This window comes from Dermacentor albipictus, unplaced genomic scaffold (genome assembly GCF_038994185.2).
Source record: "Dermacentor albipictus isolate Rhodes 1998 colony unplaced genomic scaffold, USDA_Dalb.pri_finalv2 scaffold_16, whole genome shotgun sequence".
In the NCBI taxonomy this organism is placed as follows: domain Eukaryota; kingdom Metazoa; phylum Arthropoda; class Arachnida; order Ixodida; family Ixodidae; genus Dermacentor; species Dermacentor albipictus.
Genome location: NW_027225570.1, coordinates 1,370,507 through 1,394,657, shown reverse-complemented (window position 1 = coordinate 1,394,657; position 24,151 = coordinate 1,370,507). Strand labels below are relative to the sequence as shown.

The following is a 24,151-nucleotide window of genomic DNA, read 5'->3' as shown; positions in this document are numbered from 1 at the left end:
CGAAAAATAACAAATTTAACCATTCTTTGTGAAAACATTTATGGACCAACTTCTTTTTATTTAAAAAATCACCGCCCCTTCCAGTCCGTGGAGGTGGTCGAACAGCAAATCTGTATTAGTTACACCGATTGTTGCACCATGCAAGTCAAACTTTGCAAGTAGTCTATATAGTAAATCTTTTCTTTCACCTCATTTTCGCCTTTGTGGTAGGCAGCTTATTCCTCAGGAGTACGCACTACTCGTGGTCTCCCCATAGTAGTAGCTGGGATGGAATGTGCGGAGCCACTAATCCAACGCTCCGTATATTGGGCGCAAGGCCCGCCACTGGAGATGCGGTCGCTGCAATGGTTTGGCGATTGGTTGGATCGGTTTGACGCAGCGTCTTAGTGGCGCAAGAAGTACCGGCAGCCATGCACCGCTAGTACCGCGTTTCAATAGCTGGGCACTGTTCGTAGCCCGCAAACTGCCTGCATAACATGCGTTTCTTTCGCGGCAGGGTGGAATCAATCGTCGATAAATTCAATGCCGATCTGGCTCAATCGCCAGAAAATGCACCGTGTGACAACCGCATAAGATTCGCGTTTGAGACAGCATTCTCACCGGGGGAAAGGAGTCACCCCTTTCCCCCTGTTCAGCTCTTCTTTTCCTCTCCCGCTAGGTCACGTGGTCCGTTTTAGCGAAGTCCGGCAACGACTGTACAGGATCCGCATAATCAGCTTCGCTGTAAAAGGAAGTAGAGAAAATGCTCCCGGAAGCGGAGAATAATTCCGTGTGTCTTGAATGAGGCTTCTACAGTTATCAGTCCAGCCGCCTGACGTAGCCACTTCTCTGCTGTGCTTATGTGGGTGTTTAACTCTCCCTGGTGGGCACAGTACGTCTAGAAGCGCGGCGTCCTGCACTCTGCGCGGTTGTATGGGCCTGGCGGCAGCCCATCGTTACGAAGCTTGCCTAATAACAACACGAGTCGGTTTTGGTACTTAGTAGAGCAGTAAACTAGGTATCCAAAAGAGCTGTGATTATTCCGCAAATATATATTTCAACTTCCACAATGCAGCCAGACCGGAATCCATGGCCCGGGGGGCTAAAACAACGATATCGGACAAGATGGCGAGTAACACCAAGAAGATATTACCACAACTCCCAATGAAGCTCTGGCAATGGAACTGTCGCTCTATCCGAACCAAAAGAACAAACCTCCAAGAACTGACCAAACTGGGACAACCAGATATCATCGCCATCCAAGAAACTTATCACACCAATCTGCGCATACAGGATCTCAGAGAAGAGCCATCCTGACGAAGAAAAATCTCACCACGCAAGGTCACACAATCCAGGGAACAACCGTGGAACACACCCTAGTGGAAGTGCTACCTGAGAAGAAGACACACCGACAACTATACGTACTGTGCTTATATAGTCCACGCAGGGATCCATTATACGATTTTGTAAACTTCACCACGCAAGCCAGAAGACTATCTAAAGGCCATAAACTCGTAATAATGGGGGATTTTAATGCCCCACACACAGCATGGGGTTACCAGCACACGACCAAGAAAGGAGCGCGAGTGTACGATTCGGCGCAACAGAATCACCTCACCCTCTGGAATGATCCTAAACTAATGACTCGAATAGGCAACAGTGTGTCCAGGGACACAAATCCCGACCTCACCTTTACAATAGGAATATCCAAGGCGGAATGGACCCGACTGGAAGAAAACCTCGGCAGCGACCACCACATTCTTCAGCTTGAAATCCTGCACCATAAGAAGCCGAGCGGAACCGGAACGACAAGGCTGACGGACTGGAAGGCCTTCCGAGAACATGACATAGAAGAAAACATCGAAAATATCGAAGAGTGGCTCACCGAAGTGGTCAAGGCGGCGGAGAAGCATACTAAAGTCATCCAACTCACAATGGACACGCCGGCCGTAGACTCTCACCTCCTGCATCTTTGGGATGCCAGAAGAGGACTACTGAGGCGGTGGGAAAATATGAAACTTAACCGCAAACTGCAGGAACGGATTGCTCACACAACAAAGCAGGCAGAAGAATACGGAGATCAACTGAGCAGTCAGAACTGGCATAAGCTGTGCGACCAACTTCAAAACACACTCAGCACGAAGAAGACCTGGTATATACTGCGAGCCCTTCTAGCTACCACCAAAACCAAGACTCAGCAAAGACAAGACCTCAAGAAAATCATTAACTCCCATCCAGGAACTGAGAAACAAATTCTGGAAAAAATCAAGCGTAAACTTGTCGGAGACAATGCCCCCAAGGTTACCGATCCCCGACGGTACAAAGGCGAACCAAATCTCACCCTCGACAGCCCTTTCACGCTTCCTGAACACCATGCCGCCCTTGCCAAATTGACCCGTAACACATCGCCAGGAAATGTCAAGGTGACCAACAAGATCCTACGAAACCTCCCAGACAAGGCCCTAAATGGACTCCTCGACTACATGAATAACTGCTGGGAAATAGGTAAGCTCCCGGCAGAATGGAAGCACGCAGAAGTCATTAAGATCCCAAACCACATCAAGCCACTACAAATCAGAAACCTACGGCCCATATCCCTTACTTCCTGCGCCGGAAAGCTTCTCGAACACATGGTTCACGATCGCCTCACCACATACTTCGAAGACTCAGGAGTCATGCCTGACACAATGCTTGGCTTCCGACAGCACCCCTCAGCACAACATATACTACTACAGCTCAAGGAAGGCCTCTGGGACTATCTAGAACGCCACAAAACGTTCTTTATTTTAGCAATCGATGTTAAAGGAGCCTTCGATAATGTGAAGCATGAAGCAATCCTCCAAAATCTCCAAGACACAAACTGCGGAATCCGGACCTACCAATACGTACACGACTTTCTCAAAGATCGCACGGCTACGGTGGGTATCGGCAACATCCGAAGCGACAAGCTCGAAATGCCCAACAAAGGAACTCCACAAGGGTCACTCATTTCACCTTTGCTGTTCAATCTCGCACTGATTAAGCTCCCACAACGACTCGAAGGAATAGAAGATTTAAGCCATGCAATATACGCGGACGATATAACGTTATGAACAAAAGCGTCCACAACCGGCCAACAGCAAACTACCCTCCAAGAGGCAATCGATCAGATAGAGCAGTACCTCTCAAGATGCGGGCTCCAGTGCGCCCCCGAAAAATCAGAGCTACTTATACTCAAGGCAAGGACCCGGGGAAGACCACCAGCCTACGTCGCTACAGATCCCAACGTCAGACTCAATGGAATCGATATCCCTCAAGTTGGCTCACTCCGCGTCCTTGGCCTTACAATACATAAAGACGGTTGTGGTGCAGCTACATTTCCGAAGCTTCAGAGGACGGTAACACAAGTAACCCATCTCATTCGGCGTACAACCACCCAAAGAAGACGTCTTAAAGAGCAAGAAACCGTCCAATTAATCCAAGCACTCCTTATAAGCCGGATCACATATGGCACCCCGTATCTACTCCTCAAGAAAGCTTAAATCGAAAAACTCAACATCATCATCAGAAAAGCAATCAAGAGCGCACTAGGACTTCCCAGTACGACCTCAACCACTACACTCCTAAAGCTTGGCCTTCATAATACCTGGGAAGGAATGAGTGAAGCCAGCCAGCTGGAAAGCCTTAATCTGACTCAAACAGGCAGAGCAGTACTTCGCAAACTCGCATACAGCGAAAACTTCATAGCAGACTCAGACGCGAAAGCCCGATTGCCGCCACTTCTTCGTGACTCTATCTCAGTCGCTCCAATACCTCGCAACATGCATGCAACATACCACCAAGACAGAAGACAAGCAAGAGTCAGAGCGCTGAGCAAGAAATACTCAAAGGACCCCAACACGAGATATACAGATGCGGCAAAATACCCAGGCAGAAGAGCATACGCAATTACCGTGACCAACAACCAAGGGAAGGAGCTAATCGCTGCCTCCATACTGGCCGGAAATCTAGAAACGGCCGAAAGTGGCCATCGTCCTCGGCATCGCCACATGCAGACACAGCAATCACTTTGACCGACTCACAAACGGCCTGTAGAAACCTACGAAAAGGCCAAATTTCTGCCGCAGCAGTGAAGATTCTGAAAGAAATAGCAAGACGCCAAGATCTACCCGAAACCTACGTCGCATGGACCCCAGGCCATGAACACCTGGCAGGAAACGAAGCAGCACATGCTGTCGCCCGAGAGCATACCAGCCGAGATTTCCTGCCGCACGGTCTCCGGAAAGCGACGAGGGTGGAGGACGTTCCCATCAACTACGCCGCAATATTGCAACATTACCGACTGGAAAGAAGACAATATCCTCTACCACATCCAAAATTAAGCAAGGAAGGAGCCACCGCCCTCCGCAGACTACAAACTGTAACGAAGAAAGGAGGAGAATGGCATACCGATCATCATCAAGAACAGAGGGCACGAGACCAGCGTTGGAAGACCACCATCTTGCTCTCCGCGCTCACTGTTCCGAGCTACCGCCCGTTTGTTGGACTCGTCCAATAAACCTCTTTACATTTGGTGGAGGTGCGGGGTACGCTCATCGCCGACACCCTGGAACTCCGATCCCGTACGTTGCACTCGACCATGCAAGCTGACGCAGCCCAACCGCCGCCATCTCTCCCGGCCGCCGTTTGCCCTGGCCCGGTTCGCCAGCGAGACCCCCCGGTATTTTCGGGTACGGAAGACCAGGACGTCGACGACTGGCTGTCGTCCTACGAAAAAGTTAGTGGACCCAACAAGTGGGATGACGCTACTAAGTTGAGTACCGCGAACTTTTACTTGGCTGGCGTGGCGAAGCTGTGGTATACGAACCACGAATCGGAATTTGAAAACTGGTCTGCTTTCAAGGAGGCAATATCTGCCGTTTTCGGTCGCCCTGCCGTGCGGAAGTTACGCGCCGAGCAACGGCTGCGCACACGGGCACAGGAACCGAATGAAACATTTACCGCCTATATTGAGGACGTACTCGATCTCTGCAGGCGCGCCGATGCCTCAATGAGCGAAAGTGCCAAAATACAGCACATCATGAAGGGCGTCGACGACGATGTCTTTCAGATGCTTCTTGCGAAGTCTCCTGGCACAGTGTCTGAAGTGGTAACTCTGTGCCACAGCTACGACGAGTTGAGAAGGCAGCGGGCTCTCACCCGACGTTCATCTCAGACGTACAATCAACCGCTCGCTGCACTGGACATCATGCCTGCCCAGCCATACCTTATCGCACAAATGAAAGAATTTGTGCGTGAGGAGGTGGCCCGTCAGTTGTCTCTCCTGCCGTTTGCTCAGCGTCAGGAGCTCCCACAACAGCAGCAACTGCAGCGACCAATCCCGTTGGCTCCCGTGCTTCGACACGTCATTCAAGAGCAGATTTCCGAGGCCATGCCGGTGCCCATTCAGCAGCAACCTGTCGCCGCGCCTCTTAGTTACGCTGAGGTAGTAAAGCGGCAGCAGCTTCAACAGCCCTCACCACCCCATGGTGTGTCGTATGCTGCAGCCCCGATTCAGCCGTCCGTGACATGGTCTGCTCCCATCCCTGCAAATCCCTGGCGAACGCGCGACAACCGGCCGATCTGTTTTGCGTGCGGTGGCCCTGGTCATATCGCCCGATTCTGAAGCCGTCGCGCGCCAGGATATTCAGACGCCCGTTCACCGAACTACATAGATCGTCCCCGCTCTCGTTATGAAGATCCGGGTCCCCAACCAAGCACGTCTTCACGTGACTATCCGCAACCCACGTCTCGTCGCTCACCTTCACCCCGTCGCCGCTCCTTGTCGCCCATGCGTCGTCGACCAGCCCCTGAAAATGAGGGAAACTAGCCTCCGCAGTTCGTGAGGCAAGAACTGCGCTGTCGAAATGCTCAAGTCCTCGAACTTTGCCGTCGAATATTGTCGAAGTTTTCGTAGAAGGCATCCGTGCATATGCTCTTGTCGATACCGGTGCTGCCGTTTCTGTTATAGACGCCACACTTTGCCGCAAGCTTCGGAAGGTGACCACGCCTCTTGAGATGATGCCCTTACGTACAGCGAATGGAGACCCTGTTCGGCCTATAGCTGCCTGCACTGCTCGACTTATTATAGCTAAAGAACACTACATTGTCGAGCTTATCGTCCTTTCCTCTTGCTCGCACGACATTATACTTGGCTGGGACTTTCTATCGTATAATCACGCCGTTATTGATTGTGCCAGATCTGAACTTGAGCTCTTCCCCTTGTGTGACGAGTCCTACTACCCCGCTCATCCTACTACGAGTCCTACTACTACTACTACTACTACTACTACCCCGTCCATGGAATTATCATGCACCGAATGCCCCCCACCGAATTGTCATACCTATGCCGATATTGTGAGGTACCAGACACCCTCCAACACATGGTGTTGGTGTGCCCACACCGCAAGAACAACAGTCAAGATGATGCCCCAGAACCACTACAAGCGATCGAAGAAACGTGGGAGGCAATGTTAAAGGCACAGAGCCTGGAAGATCAGCGAAGTCTGGTGGACCGGGCCCGGGCTGCGGCATTAGCCAACGGCTTTCTGGACTAAGACAGCCGCCCACCTAGGGCGAAGAAAGAACACTTTCTCGCTGTTTCGCACAATAAACGTTCATTCCTCCTCCTCCTCCTCCTCCTCTATAATTCTTCCAAATCTAACTGGAAAAATGCTACAACGTATCTTTATTTTACACTTTCGCTTACTTGTTCTTTGCAGTGTTCTTCCTGCGTTGCTTTCCTGCGCGAGTCCATTTGATGTGGTTATTTGTTTGCAAGTAAAGGAGACGCGTGTCTCACAGGCGTATCTGTGACATACGCCTTATTAAAGCGATAGCGTTAAGGAGCCCGTGTTGCAGAAAATCCGGCGTCGGACGTCGTCTTGGTAAAAGAAATTTCGAACCATATTTGGAAACACGCATACCCAACCACTTCTCTACCACCAAAGTTGCTCATACCTTGTCTTTCAATCTTTACGACGCTATTCCTCGAAATTTTGAGAACGGCAGCCGACAAACAAATGTAATGAAAAAAAAAGAACACCGACAGCGCATGTCCTTTATGTTAGCTCTTTTCAGACTGAAATATTCAAAGCGCGAAACAATAACAGGAGATCGACCCACGCAAGAGGCCGCCTTCCTACCAGAAAACTCGCCTTCGTGCATAGCGTTCGCAGCCAGCGTTTCCCGGTAAACGTTACAGTTACATAAGGTGTAGTTGCCGGAAACCACGAAAAGTTGTAAGGGGTCTTTGAATGCTATCGCGTTCCACTCTTAAAAGCGAAGCTTAAGCGTCCTCCAAATTTTTTCAATTACATTTTGCGCGTTTTTGCGTCTTTATGGCAAACTCTGGGCACAGTTTTAGTTTCACGTACGTAAAGTCTTTGCGTACGTAGAGCTCTTACGCGTGAGCAGTGCGCCTGCGCAGAACACAAAGGGTTTGCGTACTCAAAAGTTTGCGTGAGACCTCCGCGCGGCGGTCTCGCGAGATCTGGAACAAGCGAGAGCACCATTGCAAGATGGCAGCCAAACACGCCGACAAGGTAGCTCCGCGCCTCCGTTTCTCTAAAAACAACTTGGATTTGTTGCGAGACATAAGAGAGTGCAACCGTTCGAGAACAACATGCGGTATAGCACTACTAGGCATTGCGAAGCTCCGATCGGCACAAGAACACTTACGTGTTTTGCGTGCCAATCCAACTCGACTGGCTTGGCTTTGATTTGTCTTTGATGTCAATGGCTACAGCAGTGCTTATACCAGGCGATAAATGGCGATACATGGTCGCTTTTAGCGTGCGTCGCGTACGTGTAGCTAAAAGCGTTTCAGGTGAAGTGCGCGTATGGAACGTCGAGCTTTCATGTTTGCATGCGTGAAGTCTCTGCGTACGTGTAACTAAAACTGTCTATTGACATTTGCGCTAGTAAAGGTGCCGTACCCCCTCATTTGCATAGAAGTTACCTGGGGTTGCCCCCCCTCAAAAAAAAATATACTGGGTACGTGCCGGGCCTAACGCGAAATTTGAGCGCAACTCTATACATGTTTTCATTTCCCGATATACTGGCTGGCGCGGACAATCTGTCCGTTGAAAATGGAGCAAGATGTGGCGCGACTGCCTCGCCAATCTGGAGGCCGCGAGAGGCAGCGCCTGCGTGAGGTGTGGGTGCGATTCACACCAGCCGCTGCGAGCTACTCTGGCGCCATCGCGTAGCCATCGTCGCCGCACTGCGCTTCTCACGCTTTCGCCGTACCTTCCTCCTCCTATTTCCGCCTCATGGGCCCGCTGCACACTTCTCCTCTGCTTTCTTTCGCGCCTCTTTCACCCCCCGCTGTGCTCCGCGTTCGCTCGGTTACACCGACGCTCGCCGCGGAAACGGGATACTGGAATAGGGCAGTGGGTGTCGTGCGACGGCGAAAACGTGCCTCTTTTGTCGATGACGGCCGGGGGTGCTGGAGCTCGCCGGCCTACTGTAGCGCCATCTGTCGCTGCACCCTGGAGTCATTGGTGGCAAGAGGACAACTAATGGTGCAACTCAGGGACTCCGAGATCGGCAATTATTGTTGTCGCTGTGGTCATGCATGTACGTTCGGAGCTCGCCGAATGCTTTCCGTATTTGTGTATGTGTGTGTGTGTATGTGTGTGTGTGTGTGTGTGTGTGTGTGTGTGTGTGTGTGTGTGTGTGTGTGTGTGTGTGTGTGTGTGTGTGTGTGTGTGTGTGTGTGTGTGTGTGTGTGTGTGTGTGTGTGTGTGTGTGTGTGTGTGTTTGCGAGCGCGCGCGCCTGTGCGCGTGTGTTTGTGACTCCGGGTTGCTTCAGATCGGACACATTGCGAACATTGACTGTAGCCTTGCCCTTCGATGCCGTTTTGCGGAGCGAAATATCCAAATGATGGCACCTGCGTTCGTCACAAAGCAGTAATTTTTTTTCAGGGGAACATGGCAACCGCTTTTCTGGCTGACGCAACATGAAGGAAGTCCTGTGCAATCACCCAGGCAAAATGCAGGTGCTCCTTCCGGGCTTTTCATCCTCGTGTGTTTAGAAATACTAAAAACATATGCGTGCTTGGCGAACGGAGCGAGCAGACGAGCGCTTGTTTGTCTTGTAGAAAGGAAACGTTAAGCAGAATATCAGGAACACTGAATGATCTATGGTTGGAAACGTGCAACTTAGACGGCGTTATTGATGTGTCTTAACAGTTCGTATTATTTATTTTTTTCAAATTATAATAACTTCAACTATGTTTTGGGAGCGTTTTAGTTTATAAATGCAGAAAGTTTTGCACAACACGTTTAAATTTCGCGTGATAGGCACACCGGTCGATCGCAGCGCCCTGCTGGCGGCGTCATCATAGAAGCGTCCCTGGTTCTCCCGTTGTTTTTCTGCACGGACGAGACGCCGCGCCGTCGCATGCACGAGGTCGATCCAAAGGCCGGCCCGATCCGAATAGGTCGTGAAGCTTCGGGCGAATAGCGGTTCAGAACGAATTGCCATCGACATCAGCAAGGGTGGTTATGGGCGACGTTACTAGATATAAATCTAGTAGCGATTGCTATGGGCACCGTTCCCTATTGCAAAACCCAGTGCCACTGGGACCCAGTGCGCCTGATTATGGGCCCAGTGCAGCGCGCTGGATGCTGGGGCGCTGGGATCGCGCAGCGTGCTGGGAGGCACTGGCTACTCGCGCCAAAAACAGCTCTAGCGCGTTAAATATGCGATGCGTGGACGCCGTATATATTTTTTTGAATATAGAAAGCAACAAGGAGCGTTTTAGTGCAATAAAAAAAAAACCGCAAAAATAAAACTGCCACGACTAGGATTCGACCGTCCGACCTACAGATCCGAAGCCCGACACCTTACCACTACGCCATGCCAGCAGACGGAAACCCGAGCGTAATTTACCATGTCAAAGCCCATAAGCAGTTTGTTTCGCAAAGCTACGTCTTGTACAGGCATGGTTGATGCGCTATCGCCCAGCAACTAAAACTCACGCCTGTACCACAAAGAAAAGGTTGCTCTCCGTATTCAGCAGTATGCTTGGAAGTGCCAGAACATCGATTTTCACTTGTGATCGCTATTTTAACTTCGAAAAAAGTCCTAAATGAACCGCCGGCCCGGGACGGTGTATGGGCTGTTTCTGCCGATTTCGATAGCCGTTTTTTGTTCTTCACGCAAAGGATGTGCAACGTTTCCTTAGTTCAGTGATGCCTTTCAGTCAACACGCCTGTCTAGTCATATATCTTCGTCAGAGAAGCGCAGGCTAGTGCTGGGAGCCTTCGGCGATAGCGCATATACCTGTGTTTATGACGCGTCACATCAGCGGTCATCGCTTCTAGTGCTGACACTGTACACATGAAAAAATTGTGTATTTAAGAACACCGATGCGAAAGCTTAAATATAGAGTGATTTATCCTTGTTATATTTCTTGATACCTGAGCCTAGACGCGCCGATAGCGTGAGGACGGACTCGGCTGATGCGCTAGGCCTAAGCTTCGGTGGGGACCGATCTCGGCGCGGGTAGCTGGCGAAAGCTAAGAAGTGCGTATTTTAGCCTCAAAACTTTTTTCAGTACAATAGGGAAAGTGGAAGCGCACGAATCACTTCAGCTTTGTTATCGGTGCGATAATATCATTCAGCGATAAGCTTCGAACTCGGGGTCCGTCGCGCGTCTGAACGACTTCTGCATTTCATGTCCACTCCACAACACTGCGACAATTCCCAGTCAAACGTTACGTGCGAACTACTTAAAAACGCGGCGTCCTCTGCGTTTACGTGGTTTCGTTCAAGAATTTAGCTATTCGCCAAGTCCAAAGGGAAAATAAAAAAAGCGAAAGTGATTTTCAGTTTCAAGAGCGCATGAATAAACATGGGCAGCTCACGCACCTTTATTCAAAGCTGGGACACGAAATAGGGTTTTATAACCCCAAGATATAGCGTTATTTAGGGCAAGAGACTAGTATCAAGCGATAAAATTGTATAAATTAAGTATTAAATAGTCAGCAGCGCTCGTCCATGCGTATGCAACCAGCGCGGCACAAACACAACCAGCGCAGTTTCCAGTGCGAACCAGCGAACTGCAGCGAGAACCAGCGCCTGTACAGCACAAACCAGTGCGCCCCAGCGTCATGGCAGTGGAACCAGCGTCTCTTCCAGTGTGACCCAGCTCTTATCCAGCGTTCTCACTGGTGTTCCAGTGAGTCCCAGCGAGTGCCAGCGTACCCAGTGCAACCCAGCGCCAAAAAGCGCGCTGGTTTCACGCTGGAAGACGCTGGGAGACGCTGGTTTTTGCAATAGGGTTTATAGATCCTTTATCTATAAACGGTGGTTGTAGGAGCCGCGATAGGAGCGCGAATAATGTTTTAAGGGGACAAACGTTTGGAAAGGAAGAAGCTTTTTTTTAATTAACGCGAGACACAGTCTACATTCATTGAACGAATATAAAATCCCTAATCAATTTTTATATATGCGTGATGAGTAAAGAAACGATATTTTATTTTATCATTATTAGTGAATACCTTTTTTCAGCGCCTATCGTAAGAGGGGGCGTTACGGCTGCTGCCATTTGCAAAGCAATGCAGCGCTTGAAGTGTGCAGAATGGCGCGGTCGTAAAGTTCACCTGTCAGAATACCTCCCCCCACACACGCACACACACGTTGTGCTGTTTTGCTTGTCGCCGTTTGTCTGAATTTGGTGACGGAAGTAGCTTCGTCGTTTCTCAACCTGTTTTGTCGAGAGTACTGAGTTATGACTGCCAGTTAATTGCTTACTTTAGCTGTTCTCGTGCGACTGCGCAGGCCAATGAGCTTGCTGTCCGGTGATAGTACGAGTACTACATATCTAAAGCTTTCGTCGGCCTCCAAAGAAACTATGTTCTCTTCAGGGGAGCGATTTCGACACCCGTACGGCTGACCTTTTCTTGCATCGCTTTCCGCACTGAAAGCTCGAAACGCCCATCAAGTCGAATTGCGGGGTATTTGAATATGCAGCTCTAATGGCAGGCCACCAAAACAAATTTAGCGCCTTTGAGAACAAAATGACGTCACTTCTGTTTTTAACGGATATGGCGTCACATTCTTTTTTCTTCCGCCGGAAGTGTTCCCTCCTCATACAGATGTCGCTAAGTCCCATGAACCGCCGAAGCACCGCCATGTTTTGAACGTATGGGCTTCTACGGAAGCGAAAGCTTCGCTACCGGGTACATCTACCTTGGCTTGCATGTGAAACAGGCTTAAGAGCGGCGCTCTAAAACTTCCGTCAGAACCAATAGAAGGATTTTCATTTTTTACTTCGTTCGGTGTATAATTTCATTTTTTACTTCCATTACTTGTAATTGTACTTGTTAACTACCGCTCTTTTATATGAACTTTTGGCTGCACTGTTTCTTTCGTAGTTTTATGGTGTTGCTTTTAAGGAGTCTTTTTTGCGTTAACTCCAAGCGCTTCGTATCTGAATTCGAGCCGTCAATACGTCCTTCCTCTGTCTGCTCGTGTTTGTGTTGCTTTGGCATATTATATCGGTTATGTCTATTCCATTCATTGAAAAAGGCACAATTGCGAAGATCCCCCTTTCCCATTGTTGGGCCTGTAAAGCACATATAGAAAGGTGATGGTTCGGGCTAGTTGGTTTTCCATTTTAGACTGTGTGGCACAGCGCGAAACGGGACAGGGGACACAGGAAAAGCGCTTGTCCTCGTTTTTTCCTGTGTTCCCTGTCCCGCTGCGCGCTTTACCACACAGTCCAAAATGTAATGCACAGCGCTCCGGCACCGCTCCGGCAACGCGATACGCATGACGTTCGGCACTTTTTGCTCCCCTTTCGGGTGCTGACGGGGACACTGAGCTGATGCAGTGTATGGTGGCGAGGACTTACGGAGTCGCCATGTGCCGGAAGAGTTGCGTAGTACGAGGGACCACGCGGCACGCACCTTATAGGTTCCGCATATGGCGCTTAACAAAAACACACATGCGGCAGCCCTCCTGGAAAGTTATGTAAGTTATCTCAAAGCGAGGGAAGTTTTTGACTGTCAGTATAATAATCTTGGGCAAACTGAAAGCACATAATCGTTTACAGACGCTATCTCTTTATCGAATACGTGCAGTGAACGCTACTGCGCTCGGTCGCCGCGATGGAGCCTCCCGAACCAGCTTCTTGCGTGAAAGCTAGGCAAACTCTCAGAGTAAACTATGTGAAATATGCTCTTATAGTGGGTTGTCTGTATAACCAAATGGAGCATACCAGAATGAAGCCTCAATGCAGCGATCGCACGGGTTCGCATGGACCGACTGCGCGTGCATACATGTACGCGCACAATGTTTCGCTTTCGCTGTGAGCGCGTTTCCGCACCATGTCGTGAGCTTTACGCCGCAGCATATGAGCATTTCACAGCACACTAGCAACCATTGTTGCGTGGACGCTATGAGAACTGTTCAAAAATATTTTCGTTATAGTGATTTCGACGCCTATGGCGACTGTGGTGTGCCGTCGCGACGATTCAATCTTTTTTTGTCTTCTAAATTCTTGTACATTTCAATATTATTTCTGAAGTTGCGTCGCACTGTATGCTTATCGGTATTCGCAGCGTGCGATTTCCCTCTGCTTCTTTTTCGTAATCCAGTGCATTAATTCATAACACAAACCCGACCATATACCATGCCTTTATTTTAATGTGCGTCTTACCGCTGCGTGTCCGTTCCAGTGAACTTGCCAGTATCTAGCATAAACATGTTCATAGACCAAACCGTCATGATACCCGCCGTGGTTGCTCAGTGGCTATGGTGTTGGGCTGCTGAGCACGAGGTCGCGGGATCGAATCCCGGCCACGGCGGCCGCATTTCGATGGGGGCGAAATGCGAAAACACCCGTGTGCTTAGATTTAGGTGCACGTTAAAGAACCCCACGTGTTCAAAATTTCCGGAGTCCTCCACTACGGCGTGCCTCATAATCAGAAAGTGGTTTTGGCACGTAAAACCCCAAATATTATTATTATTATTAAACCGTCATGATATTAGCCGGGCAGCGGGCGAGGGCGAGCGTCTCAGTGCTCGTTTTCTGCTATTGGCCTCGAGCTCCAATACTGGAAAAGCTCGCGCCATCGTCGGCGTGACGTGCTAGGGGGGATCACGTGGACAAGCCGCCGCGTCAGCTGTTTTGGGAGCGCCGAAGCGAGCTGAAAACGAGTTTAAATTCCCTCGTACGCTGCGGTCCTCATTTAGTGGCGAAATTTTCCCCCTTTGAGTGTCTCCTTTACAACGCTTGAAAGCACTACAATAGGTAGTGGCTGCCTTTGAAGGCACGCAACATGGTAGGCTACTGCTCGGTGCCGCAGGGCCGGACGCACGTAACGGAGGCCGGTGTCAGCCTCATTCACACGTAGCCGCAGGACAAGAAGCTGCGTGAAGCTTGGCTCGCGAAACATAAAACCGGCAAACAGTCATCGGCTACAACTCGGGTATGCAGCAAGCACAGACGCGAGGAAGATTTCTTCTACGGCGCCCGGTCTGCGATGTTCTGAAAACGCGCACTGAGACGCTCGCCCCAGTCCGCTGCTCGACTAATGTCATGATGGTTTGGTCTATGAACTTGTCGATGCTATAGATATTGGCAAGTTCAGTGGAGTGGAAAGGCAGCGGTAAGAAGCACATCTAAAAAAAGCATGGCATATGGTCATGTTTATGTTATGAATTAATGCACTGGATTACAAAAAAGGAGCAGCGGGACATTGCACGCTGAGAACACCGATAAACATACATTGCGACGCAACTCGAGAAATAATATTGAAACTTCAAAGAATTTAGAAGAAAAAATATTGAATCGTCGCGACGGCACATCACAGTCCCTGTAAGCATCGAAGTCTCTGCAATGAAATTATTTTTAATCAGCTCTGATAGCGCCCACGCAACATTGGTTGCTTGTATACTGTCAAATGCTCATATTCTGCGGCCTAAAGCTCATGGCACGGTGCGAAAGCGCGCGCGTGGAGAAAGCGAAACAGTGCGCGGACAAGCTTGCAGACGCGCAGTCGGTCGCTGCGAATATGCGCGATTGCTGCACTGAGGCTTCGTTCTATTACGCTCCAATTAGTTATACAAACACTATAAGAACATATTTCACATAGTTTGCTCTCAGCGTTTACCTACCTTTCATGCAAGAAGCTGGTTCGGGAGACTTCATCGCGGTGACCGCGCGCATTGGCGTTCACTGTACGTATTCGGTAAAGAGATAGCGTCTGTAAACGATTGTGTGCTTTCAGTTTGCCCAAGATTATTATTTAGACAGTAAAAAAGTTCTCTCGTTTCTAAAGTACTTACAGAAATGTCCGGGAGAGCTCGCGCGTGGTGTTTTAAGTGAGCGCTGACAGCAAAACCTATGAGGAGCGCGCCACGTGATCCCTCATACTACGCCAGCGAGGCGCTTCCGATAGATGGCGACTCCGTAACTCCTCGCCGCCAATACTCACCGAACATCGCAGTGCCGGCGCCGTAGCAGAAATCTTCCTCGCGTCTGCGCTTGCTGTATACCCGAGTTGTAGCAGATGGCTGTCTGCCGGTTCTAAGCTTCGCGAGCCAAGCTCCACGCAGCTCATTATCCTGCGGCTACGTGTGAACTAGGCTGACAGCGGGCTCCGTTACGTACGTCCGGCACTGAGGCATCGAGCAGTAAGTAGCCTACCGTGGTGCACGCCTCCAAAGGCAGCCACTACCTATTATAGTACTTTAAAATGTTGTCAAGCAGACACCCAAGGCGATAAAGCCTCACCACTTAATCAGAACCGCAGCGCAGCTGGTACTTTAAAACATTCGTTTTCAGCTCGCTTCGGCGCTTCCGAAGCAGCCGACGCGGCCGCTGTGCCCACATGATCCCCACGCCATGTCACGCAGACGGTGGCGCCAGCTTTTCCAGTGGTGGAGCTCGCCCCCAATACGATGAAATCGGAAACCTTGGTGACGCATTGTGACTGCGTTTGGCCCCTTGCGCTCAGTGGTGCATGGTGCAAGAAGCGCCCATGCGGGCAGATTGTCGCGTTCGTATCGCCGAGCACTGTGGTACGTGCGGAGTCTCACCTCCTCTTGGGCGAAGCGCCCGTAGGCGTCGAGCCGCGGCGCGTCCTCGGTCCCCTCCTCGACCAGCGGCGCGGAGGCCGCGGTCACAGAAGCCGCCGACGCAGCGTGCGACGAGGCCTTACTGGCGGCTGCCGATGATGCCTCGCTCGCGTTGGCCGTCTTGTTGGAGCCGCCGCCGTCGTCGAGCAGCAGGAAAGCGGCCACCGCTAACGCCCCGCATATGCCGAGCACGCCCACAAGGCACAGGCAGAGTCCGAAGCCCGAGCCCCCGCCGCCAGCCTTGCCTTTGCCGCCACCAGCCGTGGACATGGAGGAGGACATGGACGACTTCTCGTCCGAGTCATCGTCGTCGTCCGCCATGGCGCCGCCGACGGGGAAGATGCGAGTACCCCCGGCTCGGCCGCGGCGGAAACAAGAGGCACGTGACCGTCTGCTTTCTCTTCATCGACCTGTTTGCTAGGCTGCATGCTCGCGCCACATTCCATGGCCCGTACCTTCTACTAGTGATTGGCCAAGAAGCCGACGGTTAAAGGGGCGGTTTAGTAGCTTCAGCGTCAACCGATACGGTTCCGGCCGCGTCGGAATTCCAGAAACTCGTGCAACGTCTTGACCGGCTGTTCACCGCGTCAACGAATGTATTGGCGGAAAGGCACGAATTTACGAGCAGAAAACAACTTGAGAGGGAATGATTTCTCGAATTCGTTGCGTAATTGAAGGAAAAAGCAGTCCAGTGCAACTTCGGCGCGACTTACAACGAGCGCTTCCGAGGTACGACTGTCCATGGAGTGCCAGCGTTCGCGAGCAGCTGTTAGCCCATGATGAAAACCTTGGAAGAAATGGACCGCTCATTAGAAGCTCTGCGCCGAGGGAACCGCGCGTTCGGCTCTGAAAATGTACGAAGAATCGGGGCATCCCAACATGGCGCTCTGTCGACGGGCCAAAATGGCCGACTTCTCCTGGGATGGCGCGTAGCTGGCTGACCTCTTACGGGAAGGCGTCAAGATGGTCGACATTCCTCACGATGTTCCTCCGGGAAACGTGGTGTTTCGCAGTCCTCGGTAGATCACCGGGAAGAGCAGGATGCGAAGAAAGACCTTAAAGGGACCCTGAAACGCTTTTAACGATTTTCTACAAACGTACTGAGTCGTTAGAGTAGGTCCTTCTGATCATTAATTGACGCATCTAAGGGCTCCGCGTAAAGCGTGTACTTTATTATAAGGTTTTAAATATGCACATCGCTGCCGATCGCAGCGCACTGCTCGGCGGAATTTTAAGCTGCCCCTACCCATATGACTGAAATCACCCATATGACGTCAGTGGGGCGAGCTATCCGATTGGCTGACCAGGGCGCGTGATCGATAATTTTTCCAACTTTATGGTAAACAAATGATCTTCGTAATAGTTGGAATGTTAGTTAATTTGTTTTTATGAAAAGAAAATAACATAACGAGAATGCTCAAGAACAATTTTTCAGTGCACTTAAGCACTTCCGGCAAACAGCAATGGTCGTCTGCTTGTGTACAACGTACTCCATTTTGACGAGAGCTCCGCGGTCAGAGTCGGTCTCAGTCTTTTCGCGAGCACTATGATTCGACTTTGTTGCCTTGTGGACTGCAAACGTAGCGACTGGCAATATGTCAAGCTGTGACATCGTGTCCCTCTGCAAGGCAGCGTACGAGCGAACTGGCTGCTGCGCATCGGACTGCCCCTATCCGATCGGCGCCAGGATTTGCGCGTTTGTGGCCGTCACTTTACACCGGAAGATTACTAACGCAATAGCGTTTCACGAGTCCGGTATTAGGGCAAACGCAAGCGCAAGGGGACAGGGCCTGGCCGCTTGACTGTGCCGTAACGGGATGAGCCATGAGATGAGCAGAAGGGCAAATGTGAATGGTCTGCATGGTGCAGCCACCTGGTGGCATAGAGCTCAACCATACACAGTAGCAGCAACGAAGTGTATTCTTTTTTGCTGCTGGTGTGTATTTTTCGCAGGAGTGTAATCATCAACACGTTGTTTTTATAAATGTTTAAAATGTTTTACACTTGGTTAGAGCAATATTAGCGCTTCGTTTGGCTGGTTAAGCGCTGCGCCAACAAATGTATGGACCGTGCAGACCGATCAGGCCGCTCACGTACGTCTACGCTAAAGTTCCTTCATCAGCTTGAGTTTATGCCTCCAGTCATTTGCCGATATGATCAGCTTGCCTGTGGTTACCGGAATACCAGACACGTTCGACGCTACGACAGATTGCTCGCAACGCACGCTGCTTCGATAGCTCCGCTTGGGGTCGACGGCCAACCGGTTAGCGGAGAGGTCTCGCGCGGGCGGGGGCGGGCTCCAAAACAACCGGAAGTGGACGATGTGACGTCGCATCGTGACTTCGAACCAGTGAACGCGGAGCTTAGCCCAGCTCGCTCGGCGAACGAGTTGAGGAGGAAAAGCATGGCTAGGGAGGAGGGTAACTTCTATTCGCTTGTAGCTCTATTAATACGTAACGCTTCACTTAAATTGTGGTGCGAATGTCCTACTTAAGCTGTACCCTACGCGTCTACGAAATTTGTCCGAACCGTTTCAGGGGCCCTTTAAAGGGACACTAAAGTAAAAAATGATTTATTCTGCATCAGTAAATTACTGTTCTACAACACCAAAAACACCACTCTTACGACGCTTGGCTCTGTCTTGGCTCTGTTTCTGGCCGCGCGTTCGCGTTTTGCGCAGAAAAGCCGTAGCGCCGTCTGCGGACGCCGTTCTACTCACCGATGGCGCAACGTCACTATGAGACCATGATGTCAGTTCTCCTCGATCGGAGGCGGGCGATTTGAACTGCGCTAGAGGTACGCGGACGCTTCAGAACGCATTTTCTCATAAAATGAGTCTCTCCTTGCCACGAAACATGCGTTTCGAGGTTTCTGTGATGGTATTTCAACAGTCCACGTTCACTTAATAGTAACCTTTAGTGTCCCTTTAAGTTCCCGCAGCTGGGGGCTGTGACGTCTTGAATTTTGATGGCATCTTCCAGGGCCTACTAATTATATATAGCGGTACAGATTGACTACATTATGTTCTAAAGATACCAAATATTAACCATGGCAAGTTTCGGGAACTTTTATTCGGCCGACGTGGCCCAAATGCGAAAACATACTTTGGTATCCCTGACGTCACGCTGACGTATCGGCGCTGGGGTGTCGGCGCGAAATTCAAATACTGATACTTGGACCTTCATTTTCTCATCTAATAATCAAACAGTTTTTTTATATGACTGCTTGCAGGGTTCTCAAAGAATGCTTCATTAATCTAAATTGATTTATTGTTTGACTTTAGTGTTGCTTTAATTTCGAACGTTGTGCATGCCATCAGTGCCGCAGCACGAAGCATATCACGTCTTACGAGAATTGTCCAGCAAGGAATCGGCGCTACAACGCCTGCCACACGTTGGGCCATTTCGCGTCAGTATGCCGAATGACCCGAACAGCTGTGCAGCGTGTCTCTCCCGCAGAGACACCGTCTTCGTCAACTTCCGCAGGGCAGCCATCCACGCCTGTCTTGATGGTAAGCGCATTTGAAACTAAACAAGATTTGGAAGTTCAGGTCGCAGGTCGCGGCGTCTCCATGCCACTGCTGGTGGACACGGGAGCATCTTTGTCATTGATGACTGCCGAAGATTTTAGAGCGAGTGAGTGAGTGAAAAACTTTATCAGCTCTAGATTCGCTGGTCTTCTGCGGTCTTCAGATGGAATCGTCCATCTTCTAGCACAACGGTCGGTTGCCCTTAGTCCAGGGCTCCGCTGGATGCTGCTGCCAGTTGTGCTCGCCGAATCAGACCTTCTTGGTCGACCTGGTGATCGCTGGAGAGCACTCCCTCCCATTGTTCCGCACTCGGGTTTGGTATAACGGGTGCCACGTCTATCTACTGGCATGCCCACGTTATGTGATACAGCGTGGGTGTTTCGTGGCACCAGGGGCATTTGTCATTGTATTGCATGGGATAAGTTTTGCCGAGTACGTTTAGGTTCGGGTACGAGCCCGTTTGTAGCTGCCTCCACGCGACAGAGTCCTCTCTGCTAAGGGAGTTGTGCGGTGGTGGACACCGCTTCCTGCAGCCCTTGTAGTAATTTAGTATCGCCGAATAGTCTTGGGGTACAGGTTCGGTCTCCTCGAGGTCGCCTACGTTGGATGCTCGGTAATTAGTGTGCCCTCGAACTATCCTGTCCACCTCTTGGTTCCCTGCCACTCCCGTGTGTCCCGGCGTCCATACTATTATATGCCTAATTGGTTCTTCTTTTGTTTGTCGTTGTGTTATGTGGTCTCCGGAGCGGAGTATGCGGAGCGCTCCGTGCCCTATTCTTCCGCGTAGGTAGTTGCGGCATGCTGTTTGCGAGTCTGTAAGGATTGTTAGAGACCGTTTAGAACGATATCCCTCCGCTGCCGCTAGAGCGACGGCCGCTTCTTCAGCCTCGACTATCGTACAGCCTTGTAGTGATGCGCTGGTGATCTCGCGTAGGTTCGAATCAATCACCGTTGCTACCGCGTTGCTGTTGCTCTGCCCCGCTGCTCTGGCGTATGTGGCTGCGTCCACATATACCGTCGTTTCTTGGGGTGCTATTGTCTTTTGTAGGTATTCAGCCCTCGCTTCTCTGCGTGCTTTGTGTAGGTTGGGATCCATGTTCCGGGGTATGGGTGCTACTTTTAGAGTGTTGCGATACTCGTCCGGAATTGTTTCGGTCCTCTGTATCTCTTGAAGTTGATCGGCGCAGCCTAGTTTCTTCAGGAGCTCCCTGCCAGATGGGGTCTGCTGTAGTCTGCGTTGTTGGGAGACTAGTTGCGCCTCTTTCAATTCGTCGAAGGTGTTGTGTAGTCCTAAGGCTAGGAGCTTTTCGGTCGAGGTGTTCTGGGGAAGGTGGAGTGCGGTTTTGTAGGCTTTGCGTAGAATCGCGTCCGCCTGTTGTATGTCACTCTTGATGGGATTGTAGTATGGGAGGCTGTGTGCCACTCGGCTGACAACCAAGCTAGTGACCAGCTTGAGTGTGTCCTCCTCTCGCATGCCGTGGCGTCTGTGTGAGATGCACGTGATCATGCGGGCCACTTGTAGGGTGGATGCCTTGAGTAGGGCGAGGGTGTGGGTGCAGCGTTGGTTTGACTGTATCCACATCCCCAGGATTCTGATGAGCGTCTTTTCTGGTATCGGCTTCCCCTCGAGGTAGACGTTGAGCTTTAACTCGTCGCTGGTGGGGACTGTGCGGTTTTGCTTTCCTCTCCAAACTCTCAGGAGCTCGGACTACTCAATGGAGCAGGCTAGCCCTCTTGCTCTGACGTAGTCCTCTACGCAGGTGGCTGCCTCTTGTAACTTCTCTTCTTTCTGTCTGAGCGAGCCTGTGTTAACCCAGATGGTGATGTTGTCGGCATACATGGCATGTTGTATGCCGTCGATTTCTTTTAACTGTTTTGCCAAGCCAATCATTGCTATGTTGAAAAGCGTGAGGGAGATGACCGACCCTTGAGGCGTCCCTTTGTTTGGAGTCAGGAACTTCTCTGATCGGAGCCCTCCGAGGCCAATCGTTGCCGTTCTGTTTGAAAGGAAGGCTTTGACGTAGCCGTAGACTCTCCTCCCGCAGTTCAGGTCGTTCATGCCCGTGAGGATAGCTTCGTGGCTTACATTGTCAAAAGCCCCCTTGATATCCAATGCCATTATTATATTCTCCCCGCTCCTGGGGACGTTCCCTAGTACTTCTTCTTTGATTTGAAGCAGTACGTCTTGGGTCGATAATTTTGCTCTGAATCCAAACATGCTGTGGGGTTACAGTTCGTTGTCCTCCATGTACTGTTGTAGTCTCAGCGTCACCACTCGTTCGTACAGTTTTCCCAGGCAAGATGTGAGCGAGATCAGTCTGAGGTTCTCAATTTGCAGTTTCTTGCCCGGTTTAGGAATCATCACTACCTCCGCATGCTTCCACTCCTCGGGGATGGTCTCAGCTTCCCAGTGTTTGTTGAGAAAGTCGGTTAATTCTGCGACTAACTCTTCACTGAGGTTGCGCATGAGTGCGTTATTGATCTTGTCTGCACCCGCGGCCGTGTTTCTGTTTGTGTTTCGAATCGCTGCGTAAACCTCTTCTCGCGTGATGGGTCTGTCCAGGTTAACGTTTTCTCTTCCTCGGTAGCGCTCTGCGTAAGCTGCTGGGTTCGTGTCCCCGAAGCATTTAACGCGTACCTTCTCCAGGAGTTCCGAGTCTGGTCCCTCGAACTGGTGGATGAACCGGTAGATGGTTTTGTTGTTTTCTGCCTTGGTCTTGGTCGGATCTATGAGAGCCTTGAGGATACGCCACGTCCTCGCTGTGTTCAAAGTTCCGTTGAGGGAGTCGCTGAATTGCTGCCAATTTTGCCTTGCCAATTGCGCCGCGTACTCCTCTGCTTTCGCTGTGACTTCCGCGATCTTTATCTTTAGCTTCCTGTTGTATTTTTGTTTCTTCCATCTCTAGGTGAGCCCGCGTCTAGCTTCCCACAGCTTGAGCAGTCTGGCGTCTACCTCGGGCGTCTGCGTCGTTCGCGCGATTTCTTTGGTGTGCTTGCGCTGTTTTTCAATGAGAATTTTCCCCCACTCTTCTATCGACTGGATCCCGTTCTCGGCGAGATTCCTATCGCATGCCTCTCGAAAAGCGCTCCAGTCCGTAATTTTTGCCGATCCCAGCTGACGCCTTAGCCTGTCCGAAGTTACTTGTGTCTTGAGTATGTAGTGGTCACTACCTAGGTTCTCTAACAGGTTCTCCCACACTGCTTGCTCCGCTCCTCGTATGAACGTGAGGTCGGGGCAGGTGTCGGTACTAACGCTGTTTCCGATTCTGGTTGGAGTGTCTGGGTCTTTGAGGAGGTTGCAGTCGGTGTTCTCTGCTGCCTCCGCTAGCGTTTTGCCTTTTGGGTTTGCTGTTTGGTATCACCAGCTTTTGTCCATGGCGTTAAAGTCTCCTAGGATGATTAGCGTGCTGTCTTTCGCTAGTTTGCGTGCGCCATGGAAAAGCTCGTAGAATTTTGCCTTCCTCTGTTTCGGAGGGCTGTATGCATTTACAATAAATATACTGCCCCTCTTTCTTTTCTTCTTGGGTATACTTTCTACAATCACGTGCTCTACGTCGATGTCGGCTATCCTGTCGTGGCTTATGGCGATGTGTGCCTTGCTGACTAGGGATGCCGTTCTTCCTTTCTCTTGAGTCTCGTAACACATGTAACCTGCGAGTGTTGGGATCGTGCCCGTCTCTTGAAGCGATATGATGTCGGGCGGTGTTTGTCGTGTGTGAATGTATTGTTGGAGGAGGCCTTGCTTCTTACGGTAGCCTCTGCAGTTCCATTGCCATATATCTAAGCTTTCTTGCTTGCTTAAAGTTGTACTGGCCATGTTTAAGCCTCGGTGTTGTTTGCGGACGTGTCGGCGAGGGATGCCAGCGCGGGGCGGTGGTAGGCCTTCTCTCTAATATTCTCGGTAAACTTCTGCTTGCGGATGCTGCTCCGGAGTTCTGTGACTTGCGATTGCACTTGCTGCATTTGTTGTTGCTGTTGCTGCATCATCTGCTGCATCATTTGCTGAATCTCTGCTTTAAACGTGGCGAAATCCTCGTTGCCTGCTTGCCATGGGGCTTGGGTTTGTACGGTCTGTGGCTGCGCAGGGCTGTTCGACCTAAGGTCTCGCACTGCCTTCGTTAGCTCTGCTATTTGGCGTTCTAGCTCTTTCTGCTTGGCGCGTGATAGCTCTAATTCACGTCTCAGCGCTATTTTCTCCGCGTCCTCCTGTCTAGGCTGTTCGCGGTTGCTGTTTGTGTTGTTCTTTTCGTTAGCTACCCCACCCGAGTGCTGAGCAAACCAAGGGTTTTCGGCTCCCCAGCTCACCTTGACGCCGCCGCTCTTTCGGGTAGGCTCCTTCTTCGTCTTCTTCTTCTGCTGTTACTGCTGCAGCTGGCCTTCTCCCTTAATGGCCAGGGGTGGCAGGGGCGGGAAGGACCGTGACCGGCTCCGTGAACGGCTCCGCGACGCCCGGGATCTCGAACGGCTCCGCGAAGTCTCCCCCTGCGAGCTGAACCATCTCGGCTTCTTGCCGCGGTCGTCCCGGCTGC

The 24,151-nt window shown here is 50.9% G+C and overlaps 1 protein-coding gene across 1 annotated transcript in view; it reads right to left on the bottom strand.

Annotated features, from left to right (window-relative positions):
• LOC135899647 (pneumococcal serine-rich repeat protein-like) overlaps positions 1-16,499 on the bottom strand; it is a 97,046-nt gene extending 80,547 nt beyond the window's left edge. The window contains exon 1 of the mRNA XM_065428954.1: positions 16,055-16,499. Within this exon, the coding sequence (XP_065285026.1) occupies positions 16,055-16,414 (360 nt within the window). The 5' untranslated portion in view covers positions 16,415-16,499. The remainder of the gene's footprint in view (positions 1-16,054) is intronic.
• Positions 16,500-24,151: the final 7,652 nt, after the last annotated feature.